At 41.0% G+C, this 19762-nt stretch overlaps 1 protein-coding gene across 1 annotated transcript in view; it reads left to right on the plus strand.

Moving 5' to 3' along the window:
• Window positions 1-19762, plus strand: part of LGR5 (leucine rich repeat containing G protein-coupled receptor 5) — a 189974-nt gene that overhangs the window by 143325 nt on the left and 26887 nt on the right. Inside the window, 7 exon segments of the mRNA XM_040409920.1 lie at window positions 3484-3699; window positions 5393-5464; window positions 9083-9151; window positions 11473-11544; window positions 15599-15670; window positions 17093-17161; window positions 17249-17320. Of these exon segments, the coding sequence (XP_040265854.1) occupies window positions 3484-3699; window positions 5393-5464; window positions 9083-9151; window positions 11473-11544; window positions 15599-15670; window positions 17093-17161; window positions 17249-17320 (642 nt within the window).

Consider the following 19762-nt stretch of genomic DNA (forward strand, 5'->3'; position numbering starts at 1 on the left):
CCTATACAGGATTGTAACGGTACCTTTGTTCTTTTCTTTAGACTTGCACCAGCAGGAAAAACTAAGTTTAATTCATATGCAAATGAGCACTCGCAAGTGCCCAGGGGCGGCATTCAGTGTGTAGGTGCCCAGGCTGCTCTGCCTTCTTTTCACTTTACTCTTCCCCAGCCTCTTCCTTTGCCCTATCGATGAGGCAAGAGACTTGGATGGGCGGGCAAAGGCAGAGACTGGGGAGGAGTAAAGTGAAAAGAAGGCAGAGCAGCCTGGGCACCTACACACTGAACGCCGCCCCTGGGCACTTGTGAGTGCTCATTTGCATATGAATTAAACTTCATTTTTCCTGCTGGTGCAAGTCTAAGGAAAAGAACAAAGGTACCGTTACAATCCTGTATAGGTGTGCTACAGAGCCATGTAAGCGCTGTATATGGCCATATGGAGGTGACAGACTCCCTTTAACCACTTTTGAAAGTAAAAAATTGGGGTCTGCTAGTAATTTTTAATTACGAGGTGAGTGACACTTGCGCTGCTGTACTGTTCTCTCTGCAGCTGATGTTTCCACCAGAATTGCTGCTGCCTGATATTGTGGCTGAGTGTCCAGCCTGATCTCACTAATTGGGGATATCTAAACGCTACACATGCTCGTAGAATACCGCCGCTGGCACAGAGAGGGTTGAGAAATCATACATCTATACAGGACACTTATTAACAATCCCCTAATATATAGTAGCAAAGTCTCTACCTGAATTGGTGGACGATCATTCAGTAGTTTAGTCTAGTCCTGATGTTCGCTAACAGTTCTGCGCTCCGGAAGAACTGTTAGCACTACTTGGAACATCAGGCCCCAATTTTCAAAATTTTGGGTACATTTTTTATTTTTTTATAAATAAAAATGACAATTTTTTACTCAAATTTACCACTGTCATGAAGTATAATATGTGACAAGAAAACAATCTCAAAATGGCTTGGATAAGTAAAAGCGTTTTAAAGTTATTACCACATAAAGTGACACATGTCAGATTTGCAAAAAATGGTCCTTAAAGGGACACTGACAGGGCCAAAAAGCATATTTAGGTATATATATGACCGTACAGGTCTTATAAAGTGTATTAGAATCATGTAAGTATCCCCCCTGTCCACCTTATAACTACAGTAATGTGAAGTTTTATAACCTGCTGGAATCGGGTTCAATCTGCCCAAGGGGTGGTTTTTCACCTCAGCTTGCGCCCAGCCAGCCTCGCCACAACTGCCGTTTGAAGCGCCGCCTAGCTCATCAATATTCACTTCGCTGGGCGGCTACTAGTGTCCCCAGCTATTTTCAGCACCCTCACTGGCCGGGATCGCAGGGGGGATACTTACATGATTCTAATACACTTTATAAGACCTGTACGGTCATATATATACCTAAATATGCTTTTTGTCAGTGTCCCTTTAAGGTGAAAAATGGCTGCGTCCTGAAGGGGTTAATGGAAAACTGATCCAATGTGCTCTGGACCTCAGACTGGGCCGAAGGTTTACCTGTGAATTTCCTTGAGTGGTGCAGCCAAAGCCCTGACTTGAACCCAATCGAACATCTCTGGAGAGACCTAAAAATGGCTGTTTGCCGACAGTACCAATCCAACCTTACAAACCTTGAGAGGATCTGCAGAGAGGAATGGTATAGTATTACCAGGTGCAGGTGTGCAAACCTTGTGGCATCATACCAAGACGACGAGGCGATAATCTCTGCCAAAATTGCTTCGACTAAGTACCAGGTTAAGAGTCTGAATACTCATATCAATTTCATATTTTAGTTTTTCCTTTTCAATAAATAAAGATTTTTAACATTCTGTTTTCACTTTGTCATCATTGAGTATGGGAAACAATTTTGAACTTTTTTTTATTTTAGCAGAAGGCCACAACATAACAAAATGTGAAAAAAGTGAAAGAGTCTGTGAAGACTTTCCGTATGCACTGTATACTGCTTCTCTTTTTTGCATTCACTCCTGGTTTTGGCTTCAAAAACTGCATCAAGAAACCTGAACATATGGACATACCCTCAAAGTTACACAGTCCCACTAAAAAAAGTATCAGAAAAAATGCTATAAAGTAAATCTACAGAAAGGAGATGACCAAAAACAAGAACATATTTATGAATGACCCCACAATGTGTTTCTCATATACAGCATCCATCTCTAATACAGCCTGCTCAGGGGGACAATTATTGACTAATTAGCTACTTTTATTTGAAAGGTCCAGAGTTCAGGTCAGAGGTCACTAGTGCTGTGCTTTGTGAAAGAAAGACATATATGGAGAAAACAAATTGCTGCATGTAAAATTGAATAGTAGGTCCGAAATATGTCTGACATTGACGCTTTCTGACTTCTGTGTTGTGAAAGAGTGGTACCTCTCTTAAAGGGAACTTTTCAGCAGTTTCATGCTGCCTAACCACTGGCAGCATGCATTACTGTCAGGCTCCTTCATTGGAGACAGCTGTTTTACTCTGAAAATTGTGGCTTTTAGGCTACCTGCACATGGGTACGGGTGAACGCACATAAGATCCCCACGAGTTTCCGTGCAGATTTATCTGCATTTCTGCAGCATATCTGCACTAATGTCAAACAGGTTTTTTTTTTGGTGTGGATTTTATACTGTTTTGCTTCAGATCTCATCCTTCTATTGCAAAGGGGGAAATCCGCAGCTAAAACCGCAAACATAATCGAATTGCTATTATATTTGAAAACTGCAATGCAGGTCAATTTCCGCACTGAAAAAAATCTGCAAAGTGTCCATGAGATTAGCGTACTCTCATACACTTTGCTGGTGCTGTACTACGCTGCGGTTTTTCCACATCTGTATTCCGCAACGTCTGCAGGTGGCCTTAGAGAAAACACTTCTCTCTAACCCTGGATCTTTCTCTGAAAAGCCACAGAGTTTCAGAGTAAAACGTAGCTGTCTCTCATGAAGGAGCCTGTTGGTATATAATGGTGCCGTGGTTCAAGCAGCATGAAACTGCTGACAGGTTCCCTTCCCATAAAAATAGTGCCAAAACACAGGGGTGCTTACAACGAACGGTCTTAAAGTATTAACGGCTCATTGGTGTCATCCATAAGAGGAAAGCACCTTATGAGAAAGACGTCTTTGTTAAGCTGTGCTTTGGTATTTGTGGAATAACCTGAGTTGTAACATTGACAAGGTGTTTGGTTTTGATCTGTGTAGTTTTATTAACTGCCTGTAAGACATTCCGTTTTTGTTCTGTGAGGACAGACAGACACACCGAGTAAAAGTTGGTGACAATATCCATCAAACACATTGACCAATTCATTATACGTGTGCTTTTCTGCATTTGTGCAATTAGTCATAATTCACTACCAATATCATGGCTTGCATTGGATCAGTAGCTCTACTGTGACTACAGCCTAAGGTTATTACTAATGTCAAATGAATCAGTACCCTAAATGATAGCAAATCTGAGATACCAAAATGTCTGCTCTTCTCTCCTTCTAGGCGATTGGATGCCAACCATATCAGCTATGTGCCACCATACTGCTTTAATGGTCTGAATTCACTTCGACACTTATGGTTGGATGATAATTCTCTGAATGAAATTCCAGTTAGGGCACTGGAAAGTTTATCAGCTCTTCAGGCCATGACACTGGCATTAAACAAGATTCACCACATACCAGATCATGCATTTAGGAACCTCTCCAGTCTTGTGGTCTTGTGAGTTTATCTATATGTCTATTTGATTGTGGGGCACATATTATCACTATGATGAGATCACTAGCAGAGTAAACTTTAGGGGGATTCCTAGGAGGATTTAGAGGTCTACGATTTATTTTTAGTCTGAATGAATCTGAATGTTGGAGCTACAGGATTTAGGTAATCATATTGACTGTTGCGTCAAAGTAAATAACAGGTCACCTCACCCCCTCTGCAGTACTTCACCATATCACTGTCCTGAGGATAGAAATACAGTTGAATTCAAAAGGGCACCAGCAGTCCCCATCCATGTACATAAGTACCGGATGCTCCTAGCGATAATTAATGCTCAGAGCATGAGATCATTATATACCTGGCTTCAGATGGCTCCGTGGGCATCGTCCCACCAGGAAATGTCACTGTAGGGTCTATGTTCAGTCCACCCCTCCCCTCAATCAGCTGTTTAATTTAACTGTGACAAGGTGTGCCTCCTGTTCATACAGTAATATACTAAGCACAGCACCTAGCATTGTATAGCAGCTGTGCTTGGTATTGCAGCTCAGTCCCATTCACTTGTTTGAGACTGAGCTGCATAAAAACCATGTCACCAATGCATCTGACGTCACAACCCAAGAAAAGCACCACGGCCCCTTCCAACAGCTGATCAATGGGGGTCTTGGATGCTGGACCCTCACCAATCAAATATTGATGACCTATTCTAAGCATAAGGTATTCAATATTCATCTCCGAGAAAATCCCTTTAACTGGGTCATTATGCGTCTTGCATTAAACGTACAGTGGCTAGGATTCTTATGAATATTTCTAAATCCCTTCTCCCTGTCTATGGAAAACAGGCATTTAAAAAACATACATCTTTCAACAAATTAAACAGTGACGTATGGCCCATATGTACAACAATGAGCTATCTTGTTTGAAACTTGTAGGTTTGCACATTATACTGCTGCATTTTAATACACCTTTCAGGAAATTGTATGCCAGAAGGAATTTCCATTTCTCTTTGGCGGAAATACTTCCCCAAATAAAATGTGCCGCAGGCAGACATTACATTGGGGTTTTTTTGTTGCAGGAGCCTCAAGAGACACATAAGAACACTCTGCTTATTAACATTGAGTTAAAGCAGTTCTTCCGTAGGTCTAAAGAAGTTATTGAAGTTTTTTTTTTTTACACCAGTGTAATAAGTTTCTAATAATGTAAGCAGAATTTTAAAAACAGACCCAATTTTATGGGTTTATGATAAATATTATATTACAGGAAAACTAGCCGACATAGTAATGTGTCTGACATACTTTTCCATCAAAGTTTATTCACTTGTGAATTGCACCACTTGAGACTGCCCAACTCTCTTCACGAGTTGGTCTCATAGAAAGACCAATGGAGTGTATAGTGTTTTATTATTCTGATTGTGTTTTATGTATTTGTATGTTAAAATGAGGAGGTACATGGAAAAAGCAATCCAGCACATCTTCACTTCAACTTATTCTTTTACTCTACAACAGCTGCCAATCTTTTTGAAGGAAGAAAGTGAAAGCCTCAGGAGCATGCCCTCCAATAAATTCTTTCGCAGTGCTTGACTTGTATACAATAAGTGCATGGTTGAAAACACGCTTCTTTAGAAGCTTCCATTGAAGACGTTTGCATAGGTTCACTGTGCGCAGCATGCTATCCTGACTGTGCTTTTAATGTTCCCCTGCAGACATCTCCATAACAATAGGATCGACTCCCTGGGAAAGAAATGCTTTGACGGGCTCCACAGTCTGGAGACTTTGTGAGTTGACCTCTTATTTGTTTCATTCCTTTCACTGTTTTCATTGATATTCTAAAAAGAATAAAAATAGCTCAAAAGCCAAACATGCTTTTTGGCTTGCCTAATTGGCAAGTGTTTAGTGCAATTGTTCATATGATGACTGTATAAAACAAATCCTGTATCTAATAACAATGCCTTCTGTGCCATTTCTGAGCTATAACTCATGCTAACTCAGTAGAAGATCGACCATATAGCTGCAATTCTATACTTTTATTCATATTTGCATGTATTATCTTTATATTTAAATTGGCTGTACACACTAATTTGTGTTAAAGAGTTTTTATTTTTATTTTTTTTCAGAAAAAGATAAAAGGGTCTTTTTTTGTCATGGGTGACCCATACAGTTGTGTTAATAGCAGTCCGACATCACTAACCTAATCAATCACTGTTTTTTGTCGAAATTATATTTCTACATGGCAAATAATTTACTAGCAGGTGTAGTAGAGTAAAAGAAATCCAACTGTCATGCCATGTATGCTGCTGATTCTGTGTAATTGGATCACTATTTGTAAGGTGCATGTTCAAAATAATAGCAGTGTGGAGTTCAATGAGTGAGGTCATTCATTCTTTGAAAAACAGGTGGCAATTATTGCCCTGATTTAAGGAAGGAAGGCAGCAAATGTACATTTTTGTGCATTTCTCTCTGAAATTCTGAGGAAAATGGGTCATTCGAGACATTGTTCAGAAGAACAGCATACCTTGATTAAAAAGTTGATTGGAGAGGGGAAAACATATAGAGAAGTTCAGAAAATGATAGGCTGCTCAGCTAAAATGATCGCAAATGCTTTAAACAGGCAACCAAAACCTGAAAGACGTGGAAGAAAGCGAAAATCTACCATTCAGATGGATAGAAGAATAGCCAAAATGGCAAGGACTCAGCCAACAATCAGCTCCAGGAAGATCAAATAAGGTCTAATGTTACCTGTGAGTACTGTTACAATTAGAAGACCCCTATGTGAAGCCAAGCTATCTGAAAGAAGCCCCCGCAAAGTCCCACTGTTGAAAAAAAGACGTGTTGAAGAAGTTACAATTTGCCAAAGAGCACATTGACTGGCCCAAAGAGACATTGTGTGGACTGATGAAAGAAAGATTGTTCTTTTTGGGTCTAGTGGCCGGAGACAGTTTGTCAGACGACCCCCAAACACTGAATTCAAGCCACAGTACACTGTGAAGACAGCGAAGCATGGTGGCGCAAGCATCATGATATGGGGATGTTTCTCATACTACGGTGTTGGGCCTATTTATCGCATACCCAGGGATCATAGATCAGTTTGAATACATGAGAATACTTGAAGAGGTCATGCTGCCTTATGCTGAAGAGGAAATGCCCTTGAAATGAGTGTTCCAACAAGACAACGACCCCAAACACACCAGAAAAACGTGCAACATCTTGGTTCCAGACCAACAAAATTGACGTTATGGAGTTAAGATCCCAATCCCTGGATCTTAATCCAATAGAAAACTTGTGGGGTGACATCAAAAATGCAGTTTCTGAGGCAAAACCAAGAAATAGAGAAGAACTGTGGAATGTAGTTCAATCATCCTGGGCTGGAATACCAGGAATTTCAGTTTATATAGTGAATGTATGAGTTTGTAAAGAAGAATACAAACATGTTTTGATTTGGAATAGAATGTGTAGTGTTCCCAATGCATTTGTGTGTATGGAAATAAAATCTATTAGAAGGATTTTGAGCTTTATTCACTTTTTTTAAACACACTGCTATTATTTTGAACACAACTGTATGTTTGTAGGCTGTGTCTTAATATTGCAGCTCATCCCTATTCAATTGAGACACAGCTTTAGACCAGAATGCAATAAAACAGGCCCTTTTTTCTAATACTGGAAAACACCTTTATGAGTTTGTGCACATTATTCTTAAGAGCCTTCATTGAGGGCCATGATGCTAAAGTGAACAGAGCCTAAATTTAACATATGTCAAAGAAACCAACAGGAAACCAAGATTGGGCATGATGGATTTCATGTTAAACAAACTTCATTTTACCCTGAAAAAAATAACCTACCTTTTTTATATTGATTGTCCTCGTCCCTGAAATTATTTGATATGAATGAATGTGTTAACCATTCACATGTAATAAGCTTGTCCAGTTACTGTTCGCAGTGATGTTCTCTTCTCTGGCGAGTTGTAGGAGCTAGATAAGGTAGAAGTAGAACTCGCTGTGTGTCTCCTGAAATAATTGTGCTGTCTTCAGCTCTGAAGTGGCACCAGCCAGCTTACAAAGGCTTAAACAAAGTACATATTTTTTGTTTTTTTGGCAGCACATTCTCAGCGGTAGTGCTTTCTTTTACAAGGATTACGCCTTCTTTTTTAACTATGTTTATAATAACATAGCCCTTAAATCCAGAGATGAAGTGTAGTTTCCTCCCTAGTAAATAATATAGTGATAAAAAGAAGATTGCAGATTCTAGGGCAAGGCCTTTCATTTAGCTGCAGAGAGATCTGTGCTCTCTGCACCACACAAGCTCAAAGTGTGCACATCAAAAACGTCAAATCTAAAAAACACAACCAGGCAGAGAGGGGGGTCCCACTCCTACTGTACCATACAACAAGAGTGTATAATTAACTCCTTGCTACAGTGTATTTTGTATTACTTCCACTTACATACATACAGTGTTATTATAGACCTGTTGTTATAGCACACATTTTATTTCTGTGAATTCTTTAAGAAGATCAGAAATATTACATAAGAGTTCCTTTACTGCATGTTAAATATGTGCTTTATTCCTATCTGAAGATATTATGGATTTATTTACGTTACTGGCCTGTAGCGTGTCACTCCATTATGCCAGTGACCGTGTGCTAAGATGTCCTGTCCTGTCATCTGGTAGTTTACGTCACCCTTGCCACAAGGACTAAAAGGGCATTGACATCAGAGTCCTCATCCTCACTACCACTATTCAGGATAGCTAGATGATTTTTATGGTGATTGAGGCAAAAATGCTAGATAACCTAACGGGTAGTGTTGTCATGAGGACACTGGTGTGGTGCAGCTGCAGGTTTTATGTCAGTAACTTCTAATGGGCCCTTTACACGGTCCGACAATTGAAATGATCATCGCTAGCCAGCATTACTAGTAACGATTTTTAGCGATGATCTTGCAGCCGGGAAACAACGAGTCAATATGGGGAAGAGCAATGGCATTAGTGGTCGCTCCTCCTTATACTCCGGTGGAGCTGGAGGAGATCGGTACATGTAAATGCATCAGTCTCCTCCGCTGGCGATCAGCAGATTGTCGGGAAGGAACGCTTCCCTCCTGACAATCTGCTTGTACATTGTCCCGTGTAAAGTGACCATAACTATGTTAACTCAAGACAGCAACAAAGTAGTGAATGCTTTTAAAGCTGTATTTAAGGTACAAATCTTATTTCCAAAATGTGTAATTCAGTTTGCCTAACAGCTGAATATAATTTTATGGTAGAAGCTCAGCCTGCTGTTTAGCATTTTCAGCCTTGTAAGAGTTTACAAGCACCAGTTTTTTCTTCAGTTGTGTGGAATTGTTTGCATTAATGCGCCCTCTGCTGGGATTGTGCGTCTCAAGGTGTTCTCTCTTCAATTTTAGAGATCTGAACTACAACAATCTAGACGAGTTTCCTGCTGCTATCAAAACCCTCAGGAACCTTAAAGAGCTGTAAGTAATTGTACAATATTTACAGGATGTTAACCATCTAAGGCTCCATTCACACGTCCGTAATAATGGGTCCGTTCTGGAAATTGCGGAACGGGTGCCGACCCATTCATTCTCTATGGGGACGTAATGGATGCGGAGAGCACACTATGTGCTCTCCGCATCCATATTTCCGGAGCGCATCGCCGATTTTCCGGTCCGCGGCTCCGGAAGAAAATAGAACATGTCCTATTCTTGTCCGCAATGGCGGACAAGAATACGCATTTCTATGGGGGTGCCGGCCGGGTGTATTGCGGATCCGCAATGCACTACGGACGTGTGAATGGATCCTAAATGCTGTCCAAAGAATTCTACAGTATCTTACAGTTATATTGTTTTCTCGAATGACATCACATGTATTGTTTACTTTATATCAAAGGGCATACATACATACTGTGCCATAGAGACAGCCCCTGTAGATGCTATCAGGCCTCTGCAGTGAAGGGCCTATAGTAGGTTGGCCAGAACCTTCACAAGGACTGTCTTCACAGGGACTGCAGTATTAGCAAACAAAGTGCAAAATAGGTAGAGGCACAAAGACCTCCTATCCCAAGTGACTTGGAGTTTGGTGGCTTCAGTCCTTGCTAGTGGACTCAATCCACTATGTACCGCTGTATATATGATACTGCTCTCTAAGGTATAAACTTTTTCAGTGTTACATCCCTATATCTGGTTACATTTGGATTAAACAGGTCACTGGTCTCTAAGAATTTACCTTCACGGAGGACAAAGACCAGCATGTCTGTCTTTCAGTGGTACAGTCATGTATATGGGATATTCCCATGGTATTCTGTAGTATGAGATGTTTTGCTCAACAGCTTATCCCACAATATATATTTGATCAGTTATCACAATGAAAACCGAGATTCCCAACTCAAATTAAAGAAGTTTTCCACTTTTAACAATCTCTTTTTTATCAGCAAGAAATAGAGAGACAATACTCACAAATCATTATCAGAATGAATCCAGTGGTTTAATCACCCAATGATCCTCATGGCCTGAGAATGAGTCCATAGAAGAACTGAAATGTTGCTGTTCATTGGGTGATTAAACCACCAGATTTATTCTGAATATAATTTGGAGTTCGGCCTCTTTTTTCCGTGTTTTACTATAAAAGGCTTTGGTCAGGCCTTTAAGGCTTGCACCCTTCCATCTGGAGGCTGTTGGCTGTGCTGCTCCACAACCACATTGTTTCTTTTTACCAGCAAATGTTCAGTACAGCAGCAGTACCATCACCGTTCTCAGTAAGTTCAATGTGCTGTCTGTCTAATGGTTTAAAGACCAAGCAGTACAAAGTCTATCCACATTAGACACCCAGGTGCAGCAAATGAGTTAAAGAAGTGTCGAATCCCTCCAAAGTCAATAAACTAAATCCAGATGCAACTCAGCCAGTAGCAATCCTCAGCAAGTGGCATTTATCATGTAGACAAAGTTAATAAAGGGCACTTAAGGGCCCTTTACACGGGCCGAGAATCTAAAAGATAATCGCTAACGAGGTGGTGTCGTCTACCGCCGATTACTGGATAAATGAGCGAAACACTCGTTTTTTAATCCGATAAATTCATAATCCGATCGCGCGTACACAACAATTAGCATGCTGTGTGTCCATATTGCCGCCTTTGCTGGCTTGATTCATTTTCCATTGCATTATACACTGCTTGTTTCCATAGTTATGACCACCCTGCAATCCTGCAGCTGTGGCCGTGCTTGCACACTACAGGAAAAATCACCAGAGTGCACGTACATAGGCAGGCGCTTTTTCCTATAGTGTGCATGCCCACGGCTGCTAGATTGAAGGCTGAAGTGAGACAACTCCTTTAATACTGGGATTGGTTGGTGTGAATTGTCAACTAGGTGGATTACAAGGAATAGGTTGTTTCTGGACTAACAGTTTTTGTAGAGCACAGACATGCTAGGTCCTCCAGATCAAGAGACTTTCTTTGTAGTCGGTCTCCCCTGTGGCTAGTTAATGATGTTCCTAAATAGGAGACAACCCCACTCAGTTTTCATAAATGTTTTAAATCAGACAACTCTTTAAGTAAGAGAAATAGGAGCAGAGCTCCTCTATGAAAAAATGTAGATAGATACCTGAAAGCCTTGTTTAGCGTGCAGAAAAAATATCTATGCTAGTGTGGAAATGTTTATTTACTATGCAAAGTTAGATTGGATTTGTGGGAAGAAGGTAAAAATGTATACATAATCCTTCCCGAACTGATGGTCTAGCCTTTTCTAATATCATTGCCTAAAAATATGATATATGACTTTCTTCACATTTCATCTTTTAGGGGATTCCATAGCAACAATATCAGGGCTATTCCTGAGCATGCATTTATTGGGAACCCTTCACTTATTACAATGTAAGTTGATAATGCATATGATGTGTCTTAGATCGGTATACTGGTTATATCAAGTGACCCCCACCAATCTAATAGTTATCCCCTATCCTGTAAATAGGGGATAATTTGATTTAACCAGAATTCTGCTTTCAGGTTGTGATTTTTCTAATATGTCCTCAATACCAGAACATGGTCTTGGGAACTGAATAATTCTGTGTAGTAACATTTTGAAAAATATGGTGTAACAATGGAAACTAAAGGTATATATAATATAGTAATCTGTTTACATAATATACAAACTTTTAAGGTATGCCACACAATATTTTAAAGAGGTTTCCTAGGAGTACAATATTAATGACCTATATTAATGACCTATTCTCCAGAGAGGTCTGACTCCTGGCCCCCTCACTGTTTAGAAGTTTAAAAAGACTGTCGGACTCTGTAAGCACTACAGCCTCCTCACATCTTACCAAGCACAGCATTGTAATCGTATAGCAACTGTGCTTCATATTGCAGCCCAGGCCCATGCACTTGAATGGCCGTGTGACCAATGAACGTGATGTTACTGGCCTAGAAAGTGGCCGCAGCACTTACTGAAGTGCAGTGGCCTCTTCAAACAGCTGATTGGCGGGGGTCCTACCACCACCAATATGATATTGAAGACCTATCCTGATAGATCATTAATATTGTACTCCCAGAAAAACTTTCTAACAGATTCTGATTAATAAGAATGGAGATAACACTGAGAACAATAAATGTTAATGGGTCTCAGGAATGTATGAATAGTAAAATACCAAATACGCTCAAATAACAGTATCCATCCATCCAGTATCCATCCAAGTTCTAGTGTCAGTTCAAAATCACCTTGGGAAATCTTTGAAGTCATTAATGTATATATTAGGGCTGAAACGATTACTTGATTGAATCGAGTAATTCGACACCAAAAAATCATTGATGCAAATTTTTTGCATCAAGGATTCGTTTATGTCATATGACCACGGAGTGGGAGTAAAGCGCTTGCTATAACTTACCGCTCCGTGGTCACCCGCCGGCCCGTACCGCGCTGCACTGGATCCTGACACATCGTCAGGTCATAGTGCACGTAAGCGCCCACTAGGACACGACGCTGTGTGATGTCAGGATCCAGTACACTGGGGGACATGGAGGGGCTGATCCGATGGCACTGGGGGATATGGAGGGGCTGATCTGATGGCACTGGGAGACATGGAGGGGCTGATCCTATAGGCACTGGGGGACATGGAGGGGCTGATCCGATGACACTGGGGGACATGGAGAGGTTGATCTGATGGCACTGGGCGACATGGAGGAGCTGATCCGATGGCACTGGGGGACATTGAGGGGCTGATCTGATGGCACTGGGGGACATGGTGGGGCTGATCTGATGGCACTGGGGGACATGGAGGGGCTGATCTGATGGCACTGGGGACATGGAGGGGCTGATCTGATAATCTGATAGCACTGAGGGACATGGAGGGGCTGATCTTATGGGACTAGGGGAGTGGGGGACATGGAAAAGGCTGATCTGATGTCACTGGGGGACATGGAGGGGCTGATCTGATGGTACTGGGGGACATGGAGGGGCTGATGTGATGGCACTGGGGGACATGGAGGGGCTGATCTGATGGTACTGGGGGACATGGAGGGGCTGATCTGATGTCACTGGGGGACATGGAGGGGGTGATCTGATGGCACTGGGGGACATGGAGGGGCTGATCTGATGGCACTGGGGGACATAGAGGGGCTGATCTGATGGTACTGGGGACATGGAGGGGCTGATCTGATGGCACTGGGGGACATGGAGGGGCTGATCTGATGGTACTGGGGACATGGAGGGGCTGATCTGATGGCACTGGGGGACATGGAGGGGCTGATCCGATGGCACTGGGGGACATGGAGGGGCTGATCTGATGGTACTGGGGGACATGGAGGGGCTGATCTGATGGCACTGGGGGACATGGAGGGGATGATCTGATGGCACTGGGGGACATGGAGGGGCTGATCCGATGCACTGGGGGAGTGGGGGACATGGAGGGGCAGATCTTATGGCACTGGCGGAGTGGGGGACATGGCAATGGATGGCATGGAGGGGCTGATGGCACTGGGGCAGTGCAGCTGAAGGAACTGGGGTGGGGGACAGCTGAAGGCACTGGGGGAACGGAGCTGATGGCACTGGGGTGGGGGAGAGCTGAAGGCACTGGTGGAACGGAGCTGATGGCACTGGGGTGGGGGAGAGCTGAAGGCACTGGTGGAACGGAACTGATGGCACTGGGGTGGGGGGTAGCTGATGGCACTGGGGGATAGTAGATCTGATGGCACTTGGGCTGATCGCACGGGGGGGAACGAAGGGTGTTGGCGACTGATGGCAGGGGGTCTGATGAGTTTTTGTAAAGGAAAACAGTCTATTAATTTATTTTTTCTTATTAGATTACTCGATTAATCGTAAAAAAAATAATCAATAAAATACTTGATTACTAAAATAATCTAAAATAATCTTTTAATGCAGCCCTAGTATATATCATTTAATTACTGGGATTTATCAGTGTACAATTTATTGCTGCAAATCTGCTTGACCCCAAATGAATCTTAGTATAGGACCACCAGCCACATCTAAAGGATGCATTGGAACATGTAGAACATGAAGTCATTTAAATAGCTGTCATTTCCATATGGGGCTAAAAAAGAATGTGATTAATGTAAAGCAAGATAGGAAATAAAATTGACATATTCCAGCTCAACATAATCACATTAGATTCAGGCTTTGTGCTACACACGGATTGAACCGAGATGATTGTTTCAGAACGTAAGGACCATTTAAAGTAAAAACAAAATTCACCACAGTGTGGCTATATAATCCTATAACCAAAACCACACTCCACACTGGAATGATTAGGCAATTGAGCAAGACATAAAACAGCTCACAATGCTGGTAAATCAAAGAGGACAATTGTAATTCAGATGTTGAGCAGCACACATTGTTGAAAAGCACAACCCCAAGGTTCAGAACACCCAAATTATAAAAGTTAAAGGGAATGTGTCTTTAGAAAATGACATTGTTTAAATCACGTTTTTACGTTTAACATATTTTTTTTTTTTTATGTTGATGTTATTTTTAATTTTCCATGTCAACAACTATATTTAAACATAAAATCCTGCAGTTTTCGCACTGGCCACTAAGCCTACGTCTTGGTCTGTACAGATCACTTTACTGCAGTTACCTGCTTATCTGTTATTCCAGTCCTGCTTGTAAAGATATAACCTCTGTGTAAAGATAAGGCACAATCCACCATTCACAGTTGGTGATTCTCAAAGCTTATCTATTCTTTCCTTGTACAATGACCTCTGCACAGGTCACAGAGCATGTCTAGAAGACTCTCCTATAGAAGTCAATGAGCTCCCCTCCTGTCCTTTATGTCTATTGCCCATGTGGCTGCCATAAAGCAACTTTTTAATGCTTTCTAAATGCTGTTAGGAACACGTCAGGCAAGATGGCCGGCCCATAATCAAGTTCAGGAAAGAGAATAAAAAATCTGTAATCAGAAAATAAAAACGTATAAAAAAAATTAAAAAAAAGGACATGTGTTGGAATCTGTTTTTAAGAGGCAAAAAGTTTTTGGGTGACACATTTCCTTTAACCCTTTGAGTAACACAAAAGAAAGTGAAAATTGCTGTTGGCCATTTATTGTTTTTCACTGTCTTAATAAAGTGGTGGGCATCACTTATATTGTTTGTACCATATTGTATATACCACAGGTCTATTATGTTTTACTGCATTACAATTTACTGTTGCATTCAGACTGATCATACGGTAAATATTGCTGTTTGATCCTTATGTAATTCTTTTGCAAAAGTATTGGTATATATTAAAACACATGCAGAGATATGGGAAAATATACACTGCTTAGAAGACGTTTCTGGCTATTCATCTACAGCTTTCTAAGGAGAATAGGAATTGTACTTTCCTGAAGATTGGTACAGCATTGTATGACATTTTCACAGCCTCTGTTGTAAATGTTGAGTTTATGTCTGTGTTGATTTTCATTCTGCTTTTTTGCAGCCACTTCTATGACAACCCTATTCAGCATGTTGGAAGATCTGCATTTCAGCACTTGCCAGAGCTCCGGACTCTGTGAGTTGTTAGCATGTTAAATAAATACTTCTGAGTATCTGACACTCAAATCTGTCATGGACAAAAAGTTTATCATCGAGACCTTTCCACATCATCAGGGTGACTTTGTGTCTAGAGAACTATGGAATAATGGTTTGTTCTCAAAGCATTTTGTTGTAAATGTCAAACTCACTCATTCACTTTCGTAGGAGATTGCACCAGAAACACAAGTCTGTTGTATGTCTGAACTCGCAGACTTGCCACAATGCATGACAGAAGGCAAGAACACCCATGTTCTCCACTTGTGGAACACTTTCTGGAAGCTTAACAAATGTAATAAAAAGGATTCAGCATTTTAAAGCTAAACTGGATTTGGGGGGTACTATCTCTTCTTGGGAAGAGAGCGCTTTAATTGGTGTGAGAGGACTTATAGGCCATACATGCTCCTCTGGAATTCTGGGAAGAAAGATATGCAAATGAGCTCTTAACAAGCTCTTCCTCTAATGCCAGCAGATGTAAGGCAGCTATCCTATAAGTCAATGTTTGACCTTTTCAATAAGCCTTGAAACATCACTTGGATATTAAATAAGCCAGCATCTCATCTGCAGACAGCTGATGCAGCAAACTTTAAATTGATGTTTGCCCAACACAATGTCAGGTTAATGCTTTAAGTGTCAAGTTAAAGGGTTTCCCATCTAGGACATTTATTGCATTTTGATAGGATATACCATAAATGTCCTTTTTCTATCTGAAAAACGGAGCCCCCACCATGAATGTGGAGCACACAGTGCATGTGCGGCTTTTTGCCTTTCTCAATTCACAGCAATGGGTCCTCTGAAAATAAGTGAGCACTGGCTTGGCTATTTTCAAAAGTCCCATAGTAGTAAACAGAGAGTATGGCGCGTATGTGCAGTGTCCTCTCCTTCCGAAAATATTCCCATAGCAGCAAATAGAGAAAGCCACACTTGCTCTCCATTAACGGAGTGGGCCCTGTTCTTGAGATGGGGAACCAAATAGAGAAGAGCAGGTTGGGAATTTCCATGGTCTCCTCTTTTAATGGTGTCATTTACAGTGCCTTTATTCTCTAAATAGAGGTGAGCATTGACATACAGTATCCCAACAGCACATCTCCTCTACCTATTGGCAAGACGCAAACCAAATTATTCTGTACTGGGAATAGTATATATATGAAATTATATAAGGAATATAATTTTTACATTGCTAAAGTAAGTTTCATTAGGTACATTTTCCTATAGGATTATATGGGCTTGCAATGTGTACAGCCAACAGAAACCTCATCTTTTTGGACCTGCAGTAGATTGTTGTTTCTTTTGTGCATTATTTCTGTAATTTGCTCATATAGCATTGATCTTCAAAGGTTTTACTTTTTATTTTATTTAATTTTTTTAATCCATTGTCATCGTATGTGTTATTTACTTATAGGATCCTTAATGGGGCTTCACAAATTACAGAATTTCCTGACCTCACTGGAACCACAAGCCTGGAAAGTCTGTAAGTCTTTATTGCTGGCCTCACATGTACTTACAGTACTGTTAGGTAATATCAGTAACTGATTAGAATATAATGGTGTTTCCACAGAACCTTAACAGGGGCACAACTGGTCAGCCTCCCAGGTGTAATCTGTGATCAGCTGCCCAACCTTCAGATGCTGTAAGTAGCACGGAAATTAGTATTATTTTATGGATATCATGTAATTCTCACACTTTGGCCTGTATTAGTAAATCAATCCTTCACTGCAATCCTCCCCTTCTCAAGTAACTGTTGTTTTAGTCAGGGGAAAATGTGCCTGAAGCTAAGATGAAAAGTAATGTAAGAGCTTTCTGGTGATTATTAAAATATATGCAGTAACCAGCTATTAGAGGAGAATTATTTGCTACCAATAAAAACAATAAATCATATGAATCAAAGTCTACTTTGGCAATGATATGACACTTGGTTTGATCTCAGTGCAGTTGACGCTGGGAGAGCAGTACACCTATGGGAGAGGGAGAATCAGATTTCAGGGCAGATTATCTGTGTGCTTTAGGAAGGAATTTAACAGTTTTTTAATACTGGAATAGCTGCCCTACATTAAACCCTTAGCCCAGCTCTGTGCATGCAATGTCTTAGGAGAGGGAGGGAGATTGTTTTATGGAATTTTGTCTGTGCTTGTTAAGATATGGTTCAAAGGTAGTGAATGGTCCAAGAAATATTGAGCTCAGCCATGAAAGAACACAGTTTGTTCTATCTTTCCAGCAATTAGAAGAGAAAAAAATGAGTAGTACAGGACACAGAGCCTTGAACTGCTCATTTACTTGACTACATTGTGTGTGTGCAAAGCTCTTTGTGTATGAAAATCACCGACTGCTACAGTGTTCTCAGCACACCATACAGCATCTCCTCTGTAGACCATGCCATCCTGAGGTCTGCTATTCACAACTGGCAATTAAAATTCACTCAAGACAAAGCTTCCCAGCTGCGGACGGCAGAGGAATCTGGACACCCCCCTGTCACCCAAAATGTTCTCCCAGGCTTATGACATGAAACTTGGCTGCCACTGGAACCTGTCTCCATAGCTTAACTCCAGCCCTATGTGAGGATATAAACTTTGAGGAACAGTCAAAGCACTGTAGAATCTGGAACCTGGGTGTAGAAAGTATCTAAGCACAATCGATGCATATATCATTATGTACAAGTGACAGTTGATAAGGATTAGACATGCATGACTTAGCTGCAGACTCCCAGAGTTCCGATTTATTTTGTCTTTAACCTACCCGGAAAGAAAAATGATAATTTATGACAGCAGCTTTTAGATCATTGTGCATACATGTGGTGTTCCTCCACTTGGCATTTGGCGTATTAGCACTGATTACAATTTATTGCTTTATTACCAGCGTGAGTGTTGTAAACCTTCCACAAATATGCCAGACACATTTGTGTTTTAAAGAGGAAAAATTATCTTTATAGACATGTTGTGGTTTTGGTCTGTAACGCCTGTATATTTGCAATGAATAGAATTCAAGTTCAGCATTCCAAAAAAACAAAAACTGCCTTGCAGAAACCTTAAGCACATTGGGATGTTCTAAAAGCCAAAAATGTGAAGTATTTACAAGAAGAAAATGATTAGGCACAGATTTATACTATATTTATTACATTCATTATTTTACTCTCTCTGTTATTAGTGTGGAGACACAGTATTACACGATTGATGGAAGTTTGTTTTGTGCTAGTTTATTTCCATAAACACTTGGGTACATTTGTGCAAAAATATGTGTCTGGATAAATGTGCATCAAGAGTTCCTCATACAGCATCCAGATGTCAAATTTTACATTAATAGCTCCAAGTGCTGTACTTTTCTGTAGCTAGATAAAAGGAAAAAACCCTGGACATATAAATAGTAATTTTTAGCTCTATATAAATAAAAATGTGTATTATCGTGGCTATGACCAATGGCATATTAAAGAGGAACCTACTGTTTGGGCCCTGACTAAGGTTGGCTTTAGGCCATTTACCTTGTATACAGGGATCCCCTTCACCAAAGGCATTACAATATCAAATACACCTAGGTTCACATCTGCAGTAACTCTGATAGTCTGTTCCGGCAGAGGAGAAGACTGCCAGACCACTGCAACCATACTGGATCCCCCCTCACTATAATGGGTTCCATCAGGTTTCTGGCATGATTGCTGGCTTTCTGGTGGAAAAATACTGCTGCATACAACATTATTTTTTCCAGCAGAGAGCTGGCAATTTTGCCGGAAACCCTATGGATCCCACTATAGTCAATAGGGATGTGGTGAGCTACGACGGTGTTGTAGCCCTCCAGATGCCTATTCTGTATATACAGTATATAGTAATACCCTACACCAGGGATCAGCAACCTTCTGCACTCCAGAGCTGTTCTTAAACTACAACTCTCAGATTCATCCTTTCACTTCTATGGGAGTTACAAGAACAGCCAAGTAAGTGTGCATGATGGGAATTGTAGTTGTAGTTTCACAGCATCTAGAGTGCCAGGGTTTGCTGAGCCCTGCTCTATACCTCCTGTAGTCTGCTTCTCTGCTGGAACAGGCTAATGGATTTACCGAACAGCCTAAGAGAGTAGGCAAAAT

The sequence above is a fragment of the Bufo bufo genome, chromosome 1 (genome assembly GCF_905171765.1).
Source record: "Bufo bufo chromosome 1, aBufBuf1.1, whole genome shotgun sequence".
Lineage (NCBI taxonomy): Eukaryota > Metazoa > Chordata > Amphibia > Anura > Bufonidae > Bufo > Bufo bufo.